The following is a 16553-nucleotide window of genomic DNA, read 5'->3' on the forward strand; positions in this document are numbered from 1 at the left end:
CATCACTTCCATTTGATTTATTAATTAAAGATATTTTAGATATTTAAAGCAAAGTATTTGTAATGATCCGTAATGCATTTACATTATGGATCATTACAAATACTTTGCTTTAAAACTACCAAGTCCTCAGACAGTAGGAAGATAGAAATCATGTATAGAGAAAAAAGATGCATCGATAATCGTTTTATAATCGCATCGCAGCCCTCTGAATCGTAATTGAATCGAATCGTGAGGTGCCTAAAGATTCCCACCCCTAATATATATATATATATATATATATATATATATATATATATATATACACCATGTAAAATGTAAAATACATCTGGTAAATGGTAAATGATAATAAAAGAAGTTACTCCACTCAGTTATCAAGTTTGACAGTTTGTGATCTGACAAAATGTTGCTGTTTGTGGGTGTTAACCTGGTGGTCCAGGGGGTCCTTTAGGTCCAGGTAAACCCTTGTGGCCAGGGTTATAGTTCGGGTCTCCAGTCTCACCTCATCATAAGACAAAACACAAACATAAACACAAACAAGCTGCTTCTTTATCCTCGACATATCAACATATCACCATTTCATCAAGATGCCTGAAAATTGCTGAATGTCTCCACATTAAAACAACCAAACTGTAAATGAACCTTTAAAACCTATGAAACTATGACCCAGCACCAACAACTGTGTGTAACTGATGGGAGTTTCAAGAACATTCTCCCCCATTCACACTGTTCTAGAGTGTTGTCCACATTCACACTGTTCTACAATGTTCTACACATTCACAATGTTCTAGGATGTTCTCCACACTCACAGTGTTCTACAATGTTCTTCCTTATTCACTCCACAGCCACGCTCTTCCACAACATTCTACCATTCACACTGTTCTAGAACATCTTCTCTGCAATCACATCATTCTAGAATGTTCTACAACGTCCTCCGCACTCACAGTGTTCAAGAATGCAGTGCCACATCACAATATTCTCGAATTTTCTCCTTCATTTACACTGTGAATGCACTCGAATGCTGGGTGACAGACGAAGTATGTTTGGTCAGCGTATTCCAGCCTTTAGAAGGAGCTTTACCAATATAGAAGGTTTTAGTATGTGAGTTATGTAACAGCAGTTGCTCACCTTGTAACCCAGGAAGTCCAGGTGGCCCAGGGTTCCCTCGCACCCCAGGACTGCCCCGTCCACCAACAGGTCCCTGTGCAAAGTTAGACATGGTAAAATGAGAATCAGGTACTGTGAGCATCACTAGTTTCCTTTAAGAAAAGGGAAGCAACCCACATACACAAAGAATCGAATCTGAGCTGATCAGATCTGAAAACATCCCCAGGTGTTTCTGTCCATCCTTCCACTGTGAGAGGACGACTCAGCGTCAACAAGCTGGCAAGAATCAAGCTAGCAAGACGAAAATGTGCACTAGAACACTTAAACTAGACATTTGAGATGTGGAGTGAAGTTTTATGGACTAAATAATCCAAATTTGTAGTTGGGAATACTTGAATCATAAGAAGCAGAAAATGCAACCAACTTCTAAGACTGAAATGTGGAGATGTGGAAAAATATGCCTGCAGACTTCTTTGAAAAACTGAAAGAGAATCTCCAGAAAACAACAGAAGCAAAAGTGGCCACATTAAATACAGAAAAATGTATATATTATATTTAATTGTTGAGGCTTCTGTATAATTTTATTGAACATTTTTATGTATCTGCTTTTTCCCTCATGCAAAAAATTAACAACTTGTATTTAATGGTTGTTTGGACCGGAAATTAAATAAATGAAAGGCGGTCTTTGGGATAGTACTGTGCCTTGGTCGTCTGATACTCAATGGGCAAAAAACTGGTGTCCTTCACACACTTTTCGATAATCTCTCCCAACTGAACACAATTCTGCAGTATGGAATTAAAAACAAAACAGAGAACTCATATCAGCCCTATTTTGAAAGAACTACACTGACTGTATCAATATATGTATTATATATCGAGACAGGTTTTAAAGTTCTGCTCCAAGTTTTTAAGGCTCTAAATGACCTTAAAGCACCGCTTACATCACTGAGTGTCTGTCTGTTTATGTTCCAGCACGAGATCTTAGATCTGCAGATACTGACCTTCTGAACACCTTCTGTAAAATACAGAAAACATGGAGAGGCTCGTTCAGTTATTCTGCTTCTAAACTGTGGAGCTCAGTTCACCTTTTATTAGACAGTCAAACTCAGTGCTCACTGTTAAGAAACATTTTAAAACGCATCTCTTTAATTTAGCATTATTTAACATTCTATGTCTCTTTGGTATTTATCTTTTTTATTTGATCTGTGTCACTTTGTTATATGATTTTAAATTAATATTCATAATTTCTTCTATTACTGCTAAGCTTTATCACCTGTATGTAATACATAGCACTTTGAGCTGCCACTGGTATGAAAACTGTTCTATATATAAATGTATTATTATTATTATTATTATTACTATTATTATTATTATTATTATTATTATTATTAACTGTCCACTCTGATTGACCTAAACTCTGTAGAATAGAGCTGACCAGTACAGACTCAGCCAGTCTGAGAACTGGGGCTAAAATCTGGGTAAAAATCATTCAAGAACAATTTACCTGATCCCCCAAGGTTCCGTGGTCTCCCCTACCTCCAATACGACCTGGAGGACCTGGCAGCCCCCTGTCCCCTTTGTCTCCTTTGTATCCTGGCAGAGGTGGCCCTAGAGGGCCCCTGGAGCCCTGTGGCCCTGTGAATAAAATGTAAATTACATTTATGTTTTGGTAACTTGTACATTGAAAAAAACAATTCATTGTATTTACATAATTAAAATGTGTCTTTGGTTTGCCCACAAATACATTACGTCAGTGAGCTTGCTGACCTTCAGCTTATGTGCTTTGGCAAGAATCGTGCTGAATCAACACATTTTGCGTACTGCGTGGCAAGCTAAACAAACTGAGGTCCTAGAAGGACATTATTTTGTTCCACTGTAATCTTTTACATAGATGGGATGAGAACAAGTTCTTCTTGGCTCTTGACTTGACCTCCTCACCTGGATCTCCAGGTCTGCCTAGAAGTCCAGGTTCTCCTTTCCTCCCACTGAAACATTCTCCTGCAGCACCAGGGTAACCACGTATACCAGGAGGTCCTGGAAGCCCAGAGTATCCTTTACTTCCCGCAGTTCCATAACCTGGAGTACCAGGAAGTCCAGGAAGTCCCTGATCTCCTTTAGGACCTGATGATGTGATACAGTACAAATAAACCTAGTATTCTGACATCACAGACAGAAGCACATTCCACTGAAGCCACTGCTGATGACAAAGTGTTGTAATTTGATGTTAAGTATGTCTCAAACTCACTAAAGCATAGAAACTCTATTACTACTAGTTTCTAGTACAGCAAAATAAAAGTAACAATCTCAGCCTCTACAGGTTAATACATGTAACAAGAATCCAAGAACAGAATAAAGGCAAATTCTTTATTTCTAAATGTCGGTATAATAAAATGATTAAGGTATAAACACTGTCATTCAGAGTGGTCTTATGGAAATGTTCTATTCCAAAGACACTCACCAAGTCATAACCGTTCACAGTGGTGGTGATAGGAACCAGACGTCTGAAGCATTTAATGCCTCTAAAAGCTCCCTGACAGAAACTTATTACATTAAATAATTACAAACATGCTCCCGCATCCGTAGACATTGATTTATTATAGCTTTGAGATGTTTAAAACACATGGAAAACAAATAAAAAAATCATGGTGAAGACATACATGCAGGGCGCTGTAAGGCAAACCAGTCTTTAAAACTATTTTTTTCAGATTTATGACTATTTTACCTTCATCAAAGTTACATATGAAAACTCAGAAGACACCTGAAGGTTCGCTGGTGGTTTTGGATAGTAAATAAAATGGCTATATTTGTGTTGTAGTCATGGTGACTCCTGGTTCCTATCACCACCACTGTAAAGACATCTGAGTCAGTAAGTTTCTCTACAGTGAATTATTTCACATCAGACCTCTCTGAATGAAGTTGTTTACATCTCAAACACTGAATAATGGAGAAATTTTGGAAAATCACCTCGATAATGCCATCACCGACAAAACTCATGAAATAATCATCAAATAATTATTTCTTCGTGATTTAACATCAGTGGACGTCGGATGTTTAATGTGACGTGTTCGAGCACTGTCAGAAATTTTCATAATGTGGTCTCATAATGTGACTGCCGTATGTCACATATCTAAAAGTCAACCAAAAGGGAGCTTACTTTATATTTTAGCTCACATACATTAACCTGGACCAGCCTTCAGGTCACTTACACAGTGACCCACCTAGAAAAGGCAATGACTGTGTAATGGACAGACAAATCTGGAGAATAGACCACGAACTCTGCTTTATAGCTGTTTAATATGTTTTTCTTCAGACAAAACTTTCAATATTTTGTCAAGTGCTTTTTAGATGTGAAGCACCTCATGGAACTGATTTGTAACTCACTCAGTCACTCACATTTAGCAGGCTAAAGACTTTCCACAGGGGGCGCCATTAGCACATAAATAGCTTTTTATATTGTTATGACACTTGAGCCACAATATAATATAATTCAAAACCAATTTTTAAAGATGTGTGCTAAGGGAAGTATTATATGATATTTTGCAATATATTGTGATCGGTTACTTTCAATCGTAAATTATATAAATTACATGGAAGGATTTAATATGTATGATTATTATTATATTAACTATTAAATACAAAATAAAATATGGATTCCTGGGCCTCCAAAGATCAATACTATTTCTAAAAACAAAATATTGTGATAGTATGTTGTATCAATCTTTTGTCTATTAGCTGAGAGTACTCTATACTAGCTGCAGATCTACTGTAACGTCTATTTTCCATTGTAAAAATGCAGTTAGTCACCTGGGTGTCCCTTGTCTCCTTTTCTGCCTGGAAAACCCCCTATAATCACTGAAAAGAATGTAACACAGGCTTATAACAGAGGCTCATAAGAAATACATTACACTGTAAACATCTTGAAACTTTTAGTAATTTCCATATAACTCACTCACTGCAAGGCCAGTGCAGATATTCAGCAGGTTTAACCAGTTAATAATATTAACAATAGCAATAAAAGCAGGCTTCTACCTGTGTCTCCCTTTGCTCCCGGTGGTCCAGGAATGCCATCCCTCCCTTGGTTGCCTTTCTCACCTACAGGTCCTTGAAAACCAGGAGGACCAGGAGGCCCTGAGGCAGGAAGCAGAGTTCATATCTCTCATTCAAATTTCCATACTGATAGAAGGTTGATTGACATTCTACATTTTCTTTTCTTTTCCCATCAACCATTGTGTGGTTTTACAAACCAAGAGCAATTATTAGAATTAAACAGGCTGTTTTTGTTACTGTGCCTTTAAGATCAATATATGTTAAATGACCTCTGATTGGCTGCCCTGTTCAAAAAGGCTGAAAATGCAGCGGTAAAAAAAAATTCTGCAGCTTCATTCAGATTTGTGATGCTTTGGAAGGCTGTAATGAGCCATTTGCGGTCTGCAGGAACAACACTCCACATCACTTTAGCAAGAATGGGGGTCATATTAATGTGCTCATGGTTGTGACATCACAACCACTACAAACTCCAATTGGACTGTTTTTGCAGTTTCTATATAAGGTCAAGAGTGAACTGTACTGTGTGTCTATATTAATTAAACTCTTTCAAACTGCAAGCAGATATATGTTTTCCATTATGTGACCCCTTTAAAATGCCCAAAATACCTTTTAGCTGGACGAAAGTGTGTCAGCTGCAAAAGGCCAGCTTCAGGAAATTGATTTAAGTGGTATATACAGATTACTAAAAGTTAAGCTGCCCTCCTAAAGCATATAAAAAAATACCCTGTGGTCCTTGTAACCCTGTAAGTCCAGGAGGCCCAGGGGGACCAAAAGAGCCTGGTGGACCAGGTGGGCCTGGGGGTCCTGAGACAGAAATATAAGAGAAATAAGGGAAGATAGAAGGTGAATCATACGAAGTACAGTTATCCTAACAAAATATGCACTACAAATATCCACTACAACTAAATCAATTCACCTTGAAATCCAGGGGCTCCGATGTCTCCTGTAGGTCCTCTTGGGCCATAGTTACCTGGTTGACCAGGAGGTCCAGGATTTCCCTTCTCTCCTTTATGTGCCATACTACCTTTAATTCCGGGTTCTCCCTGTAACGACAGAAAAACACATGCACTCTCTAAACTACTACTGTAATGAGCTGTAGAACATGTGTTGAATAGTGGTCCGCAAATAAGTGAATGCAGGCCCATTATGTATGCCTTTTACATCCTACATATAAAGAAATCTGATATATGGCCATATATCCACATGTATCATAAAGGGTTGGGCACATAATTCCAAATATATAGTCATATATGTAATGTAAATACACTCTCCACACACTTTATTAGGAACACCTTCTTGTTATTGCACTCATTGTCCATTTTATCAGCTCCACTGACCGTATAGGAGCACTTCATATTTCTACAATTACAGGCTGTAGTCCGTCTGTTTCTCTGCATACTTTGTTACCCTGTTCTTCAGTGGTCAGGACCCCCATGGACCCTCACAGAGCAGGTACTATTTGGGTGGTGGATCATTCTCAGTGCTGCAGTAACACTGACGTGGTGGTGGTGTGTTAGTGTGTGTTGCGCTGGTCTGAATGGATCAGACACAGCAGTGCTGCTGGAGTTTTTAAACACTGTGTCCACTCACTGTCCACTCTATTAGACACTCCCACCTTGTCAGTCCACCTTGCAGATGTAAAGTCAGAGACGATAGCTCATCTGCTGCTGCACAGTTTGTGTTGGTCATCCTCTAGTCCTTCATCAGTGGTCACAGGACGCTGCCCACAGGACGCTGTTGGCTGGATATTTTTGGTTGGTGGACTATTCTCAGTCCAGCAGCGACACTGAGGTGTTTAAAAACTCCAGCAGCACTGCTGTGTCTGTGCCTATAATATGATAAAAACCCCTTTCCCTACCAGACAATGACAAGCTTGAGTTTGTGCCTGCTGCAAAAATGTGGACCAAAGTTATAGAAAATATGTTGTACCGTTTGCCCTCTTTGGCCAGGGGGACCCAGAGCACCTGGACCTCGATCTCCTTTAACTCCCTTCACTCCTGGTGCACCAGGTTCTCCTGAAGGCCCTGGGATTCCAGGAAAACCTGGCTCTCCCTTACTCCCCTGAGAACCCTTATCAAAGAAGATATGCCACCAGTTAAATACAGTGAATGTTAATGGACCCTGTAAAAATGTGTAATTGATTTTATTTGTTTTATTCAACAATACAATACATAAATACAATACTCAATATTTAAAGTTTATAAGGAAGTTACTAAATTATTAATAATAAATGGTAATAATCTATTTACAGTATTATCTTTCATCTGCCTAAAGATTTGATCATCACTTTTCAAATGCGAGGCAGAAAACTTTTTTTTATTATAATTTTAATTGTTTTAGAATTCTCCACAGCTCTTTTCATAATTTCATTTTCTACAGCGTCCAATAATTATTCGAAATCTATTTATGACAACCAGCATCATATCAGAATCATTTTATATGCATCTCCAACAAAATTGTTTTTATATTCATGAAAATAGTTACCATCAACTTTTGAACAGTACTGTATGTGTGTGTATGTGTTACTGTGCTTGTAAAAGACTCTAACCTGGGAAGCCTATGTGTCCAGGATCTCCTCTAGGTCCAGCTGAGCCTGGTGCACCAGGAACATAGCTGTCCTCACCTCTATCACCAACAGGGCCTGGGAAACAAGCACTCACAACTGATGACCTCAGAGAAACCAAGAGTTTTGAACAGTAGCATGATGTTCCCTCGCATATAAAGCACAGAAACATGCACACCTTGTCGTCCAGGCTGCCCAGGTATCCCATCTGTTCCATCAGCTCCTCTAGATCCTATAGGTCCTGGATCTCCTCTTTCACCATGTAAACCATCTGGGCCTATTAAAGGTCAATACAAAATAGCTTTTTACAATCAAGGACGTTCTGAGAACAGACAGACTTGCTTCTAGTAAAGAAATACTATCAAACAAGCAGCACATGATTGAAATGTATCTAAAAATGTATCTGTATTTATTTTTTCTATCCATTTTCCCCTAATTTAACCGTGGCCAACTCCAGCCCCTAGCTAGATGCTTCCAAGCTCAGAGGGTAAAGGCTAGCACAAGTTTCCTTTCAAGACACAAGAAAGTCCACCACATCTTTTCAAACTGCTGCAAATACAACTTCATTGGACAGCTTAGCAGGCTTGGAGAAGACCATGAGCATCGATAAGGAGTTTTATAGAGGTGTTCAGTGGGTGAGGTCACAGCTTTGTGCAGACTACTGGAGTCCCTCCACACCAAACCCGTCAAACCATGTCTTATTGCATCTCGCTTTGCGCACAGGGGCTCAGTCATGCTGGAACAAAAAAGGGTCTTCCCCAAACTGTTGCCGCAAAATTGGAAGCATATAATTGGGTAAAATGACTTTGAATGCTGTAGCAATAACATCACCCTTCACTGGATTTAAGGGGCCCAAACTCTGAAAAACAGCCCCAGCCCATTATCCCCCCTCCACCAAACTTTACTGTTAGTACTACGCATTCTGGTAGGTAGCCTTCCCCCGGCATCCGCCATTCCCAGCTTCGTGGCTGAGTTGTTGATCCATTCTTCTGCCAGTGTTTGTCTAAGGAGATTGCATGGCTATGTACTTGATTTTATACACCTATTAGCAATGGATGTGGCTGAAACACCTGAACTCAATAATTAAGAGTGGTGTCCACACACTTTTGGCCATATTGTGCATTTCAACACTACTATGTTAATAACGAAAAATTTTTTCAAGTAATTTTTTAGTATTTCTAACAGTCCATTCACCATTATTAGTCAGAGACAAACTCCAAGATATAAGCAGTGGATTGTCAGAAGAGATGTTTAAGTGTTGGCCTGATCATCAGGAGATAACCTGGAAACCCAGAGATAAAGAGAATAATCTCTTTCTGGGAACGTAGGATGGTCCTCCCTCTCCCCATCACTGAACGCAATGCTAGCCGACATGGACGTCTCTTAGCTGACATGACGGAATTTTCAGTTAGTCTTCTCCAAGTTGTGTTGTCCCATAATTTTACATTACCAGCATTTTGAAAAGGTGAGGCGGAGCTTAACGTGCCTCAGAAGAAGCAGATGTCTGTCTTTACCCTCCTAGTTTTGTAGCATTGCGTGATAGGGGTACTAGTAGGTGGAACTGGACATGAATAAATTGGGGAAACAACTGGGCAAAATATAACATCTCCTTGTAGAATGGAACACAAATACTACTTAACCTGGTGGTCCAGGATCTCCTGGAGGTCCAGGTTCATTTCCTGAAGGACCTGGCAGCCCACTTTCTCCAGCATCTCCAGGAACACCATGGGGACCTCTTGGACCTTTCACTCCAGCCACACCCTGAAATCCTGTCACAAACAAATTAAACTCTAAAAGGTGTTTGTATTTAAAGAATGCTATCACTAGAGGTGTGGACTCGAGTCACGAATTTGATGACTTTAGACTCGAGAAAATCGTGAAAGACTTGAGACTCGACTTTGACTTCAACACCAGTGACTCGGACTCTGACTTGGTCTTTGAAGACTCAAAGTGGAAGAAACATGGAGAGTCTGACCCGATTTTTCACAGTCGATTATTTTTCATGTGAATGAATTCGTTTCCTGCCGTAAATTGAGTAAACAGCAACGTCGTCAAATGTCTTTTCCTCTGCTTACTCAAAGATTAGGACTATTGACTTGGGACTCGACTCAAGACTTGCCTATATTGACTCGGGACTTGAAACGAGGCTTGACTATCTTGACTTGGAACCTGACTCGGGACTTGAGTGTGAAGACTTGAGACCTACTTGTTACTTGCAACTTAGTGACATGTTCCCACCTCTGGCTATCACTAATACCCATGGATCACAAGGAAACAGTGGCTGTAGAATAATGGAGCAGCTACTTTCCCTCCTCTGTCCAAAATTCTGTTTATCAAAGGCACCGTAAGGTTAATTCATGTTGACTTTTTCAAACTTTAACCACCACCATCCAGTGCTTCACACTGATAAAAATGCCTTTAAAATGTTCTAAAACCAGACAATACATATCAACCAAATTGCTTTTAAAACATTGTAAGGCTCACAGGTCTCATTGGATAATTGTTCAATACAACAAGTGTGTGTATGGCCATTTGTATTAGTGCCTGACCTTTAGGTCCAGGGGGTCCAGGTGGTCCACTGGCACCACGTGGGCCACTAGATGATGTCCCTGGTAATCCTGGATCTCCAGGGGGTCCTGGAAAAATAAAACAGAAAATCACAATCTCAAGACAAGTTCTGTCAAAAATGAAAGTATTTAGTGTTTTGTTTAAAGTATGCAATTGCATGTTCCACTGGGCATAACCTGGCGTTCCAGGACGTCCAGGTGACCCTTTGAAACCCTGTCCTCCAGGAATCCCAGGTGGTCCCTGCACTGAAGCTCCAGGTGGTCCAGGATATCCAGCAGGACCAGGCAGAGCGAAACCTGGGACACCAGGACTCCCCTGAATGCCTTTCAGTCCACTTGGTCCTGAAAATTGTGATAAACATCATTCTGTAATTTAACTAATTACCGTCGAGATCTGTGATTTAAATCCAGTATAAATCTGCAGTGTGTGAGGTTTTTACAGTCTGACAGTAATAAATGTGGAGTGATTTTAATCCAGAATGAATCTGTAGCATGTGTAATTCTTACAGTCTGACAATAATAATTGTGAAGTGAACGGTCTTCTGTTATTAAACCCAAAGCTTTAACATTGCACGATCTCCCCTGGGAAAACTAATACAGCTTAAATAGGGTTTAAAACAGATATTTTCTACAAAGATTAAAATTGTGTTGGTAAGAAGCATGGACTAACCTTGGGGTCCTGGTTCACCTGGGGGTCCTGGTAGACCTGCTGGACCTGTCGTTGCCCTGCAGTCACCTGGTGGGCCTGGTAGACCATGATCACCCATTGCACCTTTATTTCCTGTTTCAGAATCACAAGGTAAGTATGGTCACTAATCCAAAAATATGGACAAGGTGGTTGGGGGGAATTATTAAGTAGGGGCAATAAGAGGGAATTAAGCATTGAAGAGTATATGAGTGATAAACGGTTTGAATTGGTAAAATACTTGTTGCTTGTTTACCTTTTGGGCCAAGTCCCCCTGGTGCTCCAGGTGGCCCAGGCAGTCCAGGCAAACCAGCGAGACCTGTGTCTCCTTGAGGACCTACAACACCTTGCTCTCCTGGAAGCCCTGCAGGACCTTTTGGTCCTGGTGGTCCATATCCAGCTTCACCCTAGCAGAGATATGTTTTCATAGTCTAGTCTTTAATCCTGTATAGCTGAACAGTAGTAAATGCACAGTTGCATTAAGTGATATACACTATATTGCTGAAAGTATTCACTCGCCTGCCTTTACACGGATATGAACTTGAGTGAGATCCCATTCTTAATCCATAGGGTTTAATATGATGTCGGCCCACCCTTTGCAGCTATAACAGCTTCAACTCTTCTGGGAAGGCTTTCCACAAGGTTTAGGAGTGTGTTTATGGGAATTGTTGACCATTCGTCCAGAAGCGCATTGGTGAGGTCAGACACTGATGTTGGACGAGAAGGTCTGGCTTGCAGTCTCCACTCTATTTCATCCCAAACGTGTTCTACCAGGTTGAGGTTAGGAGTCTGTGCAGGTCAGTCCAGTTCTTCCACACCAAACTCGCTCATCCATGTCTTTGTGGAGTTTGCTTTGTGCACTGGTGCACAGTCATGTTGGAACAGGAAGGGGCCGTCCCCAAACTGTTCCCACAAAGTTGGGAGCATGAAATTGTCCAAAATCTCTTGGTGCTGAAGCATTAAGAGTTTCTTTCACTGGAACAAAGGGGCCAAGCCCAACTCCTGAAAAACAACCCCACACCATAATCCCCCCTCCACCAAACTTTACATTTGGCACAATGCAGTCAGACAAGTACCGTTCTCCGTTCTCAGACCCGTCCATCGGATTGCCAGACGGAGAAGTGTGATTCGTCACTCCAGAGAACACGTCTCCACTGCTCTAGAGTCCAGTGGCGGCGCTTTACACCACTGCATTCAGCGCTTTGCACTGCGCTTGGTGATATAAGGCTTAGATGCAGCTGCTCGGCCGTGGAAACCCATTCCATGAAGCTCTCTACGCTGTTCTTGAGCTAATCTGAAGGCCACATGAGGTTTGGAGGTCTGTAGCGATTGACTCTGCAAAAAGTTGGTGACCTCTGTAGAAGCAGTCTGCATGCCTAGGTGCTTGGTATTATACACCTGTGGCCATGGAAGTGATCGGAACACCTGAATTCAATGATTTGGATGGGTGAGTGAATACTTTTGGCAATATAGTGTACGTTGCTCGTGCTTGAGGTGACCAGTAACACTTTTAAAATACTACTTTACAGGTGTGATTATTCACAAACTTATTTATTTACACTACTCTTTAACAACATATAAGATGCTACTGACATCAGGATCAAATCTATGTAGACACCATATTGGTCATACGCATAACAGTTACTTCTTTACATTTCTGTAAACATAAGAAATGTGAACTTTGCTGTATTTGTTCTGACCTTTGACCCTGGTACTCCTGGAGGTCCAATTGATCCAGGTTGCCCATTTAAGCCTATTCCAGGAACACCTGGAGGTCCAGGCTGACCCTTGTTACCTATGGGAATGCACACCACATATTTGCAAATAGCAACTTTTATTCATTTTATTCAGTGCTGAGCAAAAGTCAGAGACCACCCTCTCTGGTGGTAGCTCTCCGTTCTGTGTGCACGCTGGAAAAAATCGGTGTTCATACATAGCCCTGGCTTTGTAAGTGGGAGATAAAGAAAGTGTCTCAGACCAAGCCACACAACACTATTCCAGCCAATCAGCAACAGGGGGCCGAGAAACAGCCAAAGAGGAGAAAATCTGAAGAACCAAGCTTGAGAAAGAAGTACTTAGATCAGAAGTACTTAGATTAAGAAGTACTTAAATCCAGGCTAAAGTTTCCTATTCGGCTTCCTATTCGCATTTTCCCATTAAACCTTAAATGGTGCACCAGTTACATTCTGGCGCCTAAGGCACCTGAATGTAACTGCTGCATCATTTAAGGTGGAACGGAAAATTCAAACAAGGAGCTAAGGCACGTGAATTTAGCCTGGAAAGGTGGAACTGTGCAATGTTTGCAAAGGATTTTATGGCCACAAAGACCTAAAATAACATGTCTGCTAGCTCAGCGTCGTTTGCCTTGGCAATGCGTGTCCATGAATTTGAGATGAAGGGAGTGGAGTATTTGTTTTGCTGTTGAGTTCAAATATCAACAATCATTCTCCAGAATCATATACTGTGCCTTTAAGTTATACATTTGTCAGGAGATATTTCTGAGGAGATTAGATATAAAATAATCCACATCCTTGTGCACAAGGAGGGAGAATGTCAAAGGAAAATAAGTGAAGAAACAGACGTTTCTAAAACTGCAAAAAAATATGCACTCCTAACAACCGTGCAAGATCTGGTAGACCACCAAAACTGTCCCCATCAGATAAACAGTACTTCAGCAAGCCTCCTGAAAAGAATGGAAGCTGTAATAATGAAAGAGTAGACACATTAAGTACTGAAAATTTATATTATATTTAGTCACTGAGGCTTCTGTGTAATTTTCCGTTAGACGTGTTTTCTTTTTTCTGATGCAAAAAATGAATAACCTGTATTTTTTTAATGGAAAGTAAACAACTGTAGGGTGGTTTCTGAACTTTGCATTGTACTATATATTTGGTGTCCATCAGGAGTGTTTATGTGTCGCGCATGTAACGAACTCTCAGGGAGAGTCGGACTCCATTTCCCAGAATACTCTGGGAGATCATGTGACAGAGAGACTTGCCGAGTCGGAGTCAGAGAAAGACTCCAATGCCCACAAGTCACTCAAGGATCACGTGACTTCAGACAATGTTTTATGCACCTGTCAACGATTAAAGTCTCCTGAGTATTAACCTGTTTCACCTGTGCTTTTATCATGTGATCTGTTTAGCTTAGTATTTAAGCCCGGGCTGTAGGTAGAGTCAGTGCGAAGTATTGTTTCCCAGAGAACTTACTGAGCGTTTCTTTCTATCTGTATATTTCTGATTATCCGACCTTTGCTTCGTTCTTTGAATTTGCCTCTTGCCTGCCCCTTTTGTACCATTGCCCTGTGTTTTTTGAACTTGCCTGCCTGTTTTTCGACCACGTCTTTTGCCTTGTCCCTTTGGTTTTGTTCGCCTGTTGTTATGATCACCATTGTGATCATACTCCGCTTTGTGGTTTTGATCCCTGCCTGTGTATTGACAACAAGCCTGCTTAGCGATCATAAAACCTTTTTTAGTCTGGATACTGCTGTTTGGTTACATTATGTACCACTGTGTCCTTTAAGAACTGTTGATCAATGTGCTACTTTTAATATTATTATTTGTAAATTAAAGTGAAATTTGAGTACATGCACACCTTTGATTCCTGGTGGTCCAAAATTTCCAGAACAACAAATGCCACTATCTCCCTTTGGACCTCGTAGACCTGGACTTCCTTTACTGCCGGGCCACCCTTGACTGCCTGTGAACGATGCAGAAGGCTAGTCAGTTTTTACATATTACTTTGTTAGCTGACAGTTTGTCAGTTGAACATGTTACACCAACTAGAACTTTTGAAACAACAAGAAATAGCTTTGAAACCAATATGTGGTGTAGCATCACAGCCTTAGCAATATCAAATCAATTATTCAATGAAAAAATTGAACTTACACAATTTCCCCCTTACCCTACATGAAATCGATCAGCGAAGATGTTTGCTGTCGAAAGTTCGCTCCTTTGTTTTTGCTCTGGAGTTACAAGGCTAATGTAGCTAACAGGCCACGTAAAGTCTGAATTTTGTCCATACTTTTATCCAGCTTCACACACAACAGCATTTCACATGGTGTCATAAACCACATTATCAAGTCTATTAGAGATTACCTAACAACTCCACACAGTTTGAGGCAAGTGATGATTTAGGCATGCAGTTAGCATGCGGCTATGAGCTTCCATTTTTATGTTAGCTACATTAGCCTTGTAGCACCAGTGCAAAACTTAATAAGCAAACTTCAGACACCAAATATTCATCTGCTGATCAACTACATCTGATGTAAGGGGGAAATTCTGCAAATGTCAAACTCTGTTTCTTTAAGTTCAGAAAATTATGACCGTTCCATGCTAATGCTCTTGTCCCGGCACTTACCTTGTCGTCCAGGTGGCCCTGGAAGGCCCTTCTGCCCTTTAGGGCCTGGACTCCCACTCCAGCTACTAGGCTCCCCTTTCTGACCTAATGAAGAAGCGCAGAAGTTGTACAAGGGCAGTTGATATAAAATGAATGTTAGCAATGACTGTAGAATTCAAGCTTATGTTCCTTGCCTGGAGATCCAGGTGGACCACTGAGGCCATGCACTCCGCGGCTGCCTTTCGGTCCAGGAGACCCAGGCAGTCCATATTCTGGAGGTCCTGGTGGCCCAATCGGCCCTGGGTGTCCTTGAAGCCCTGGGGACCCAGGAGGCCCTGGATCTCCCCTGATACCAACTGTCGAATCCTAATCACAAATATTTCATCATCTGCGCTTTGGCTTCTATTATAAGTTTGTTTCGAGTCAACAGAGTCAAGGGAAAAATGATTGTCTAAAGTAAGTGATAATATGTGGCAGAGATTAGGCAGAAAAACGCTGAAGTATTCCTTTAAGATGACCTGCTTGACGAAGTTCTTTAACAGCTACTGAAGTCTAGTAGGTGTGAAGGGGCGTTCACCCAATTTTTTATTTACAGAAGTCAGAGACCACCATTCATTTATTTAATTTCCAGTCAAAACGGCCATTCAGTACAAGTTATTATAGATAAGAGACATTTCTGAGGATATTCTATTTAAGATAGTTGCATAATGAAGGAGAAAGTCAAAGGAAAAAAACCTGAAGTTCAACAAATGCTTAAAAGCTGCAGAGTAAATGGGACTCCTAACAACCACCTGGAAGACCTGGTGGACACCAAAACTGTCCCCATCAGATAAACAGCACTTAAAGCTTTCATCTTTGAGAGAGAGGAGAAAATCAAGCTGCTTCAGATCTGAAAACATCCACAGGTGTTTCTGTCCATCCTTCCACTGTGAGAAGACGACTCGGCGCTGTGGGTCTGAAAGGATGTGTAGCTGTCAAGAAGAACCTTACTGAGAAAAGGAGACGGACACATCAAACAAAGAAGCTGAACAACGGACTGACCACCCCAGAGTCCAAACCTCAACACCACTGAATGTGTTCGATTACTTCAGAAAATGATCAACCAGCTTCTGACTGAACTATTATCTATACAGTTTTAGCTTTTTCTAATACTGAACAATTAATAACTTGTACTCAGTGGCCATTTTGTCATGATATTAAATAATTGATGGGTAGTCTCTGACTTTTGCACAGTACTTTTACTGTAGTT

At 40.8% G+C, this 16553-nt stretch overlaps 1 protein-coding gene across 1 annotated transcript in view; it reads right to left on the reverse strand.

The window, feature by feature from the left end:
* The window catches only part of LOC118796904 (collagen alpha-3(IV) chain-like), a 68054-nt gene that overhangs the window by 8073 nt on the left and 43428 nt on the right, over positions 1 to 16553 (reverse strand). Inside the window, exons 25-44 of the mRNA XM_036556054.1 lie at positions 15499 to 15670; positions 15326 to 15409; positions 14561 to 14665; positions 12667 to 12761; positions 11223 to 11373; positions 10952 to 11062; positions 10459 to 10623; positions 10264 to 10350; positions 9355 to 9483; positions 7893 to 7991; positions 7700 to 7792; positions 7081 to 7220; positions 6068 to 6194; positions 5875 to 5955; positions 5134 to 5232; positions 4909 to 4956; positions 3043 to 3225; positions 2609 to 2739; positions 1126 to 1198; positions 425 to 499 (exon numbers count right to left, since the gene is read on the reverse strand). Of these exons, the coding sequence (XP_036411947.1) occupies positions 425 to 499; positions 1126 to 1198; positions 2609 to 2739; positions 3043 to 3225; positions 4909 to 4956; positions 5134 to 5232; positions 5875 to 5955; positions 6068 to 6194; positions 7081 to 7220; positions 7700 to 7792; positions 7893 to 7991; positions 9355 to 9483; positions 10264 to 10350; positions 10459 to 10623; positions 10952 to 11062; positions 11223 to 11373; positions 12667 to 12761; positions 14561 to 14665; positions 15326 to 15409; positions 15499 to 15670 (2248 nt within the window). The remainder of the gene's footprint in view (positions 1 to 424; positions 500 to 1125; positions 1199 to 2608; positions 2740 to 3042; positions 3226 to 4908; positions 4957 to 5133; positions 5233 to 5874; positions 5956 to 6067; positions 6195 to 7080; positions 7221 to 7699; positions 7793 to 7892; positions 7992 to 9354; positions 9484 to 10263; positions 10351 to 10458; positions 10624 to 10951; positions 11063 to 11222; positions 11374 to 12666; positions 12762 to 14560; positions 14666 to 15325; positions 15410 to 15498; positions 15671 to 16553) is intronic.

Source organism: Colossoma macropomum, unplaced genomic scaffold (assembly GCF_904425465.1).
Source record: "Colossoma macropomum unplaced genomic scaffold, Colossoma_macropomum, whole genome shotgun sequence".
Taxonomy (NCBI): Eukaryota; Metazoa; Chordata; class Actinopteri; order Characiformes; family Serrasalmidae; genus Colossoma; species Colossoma macropomum.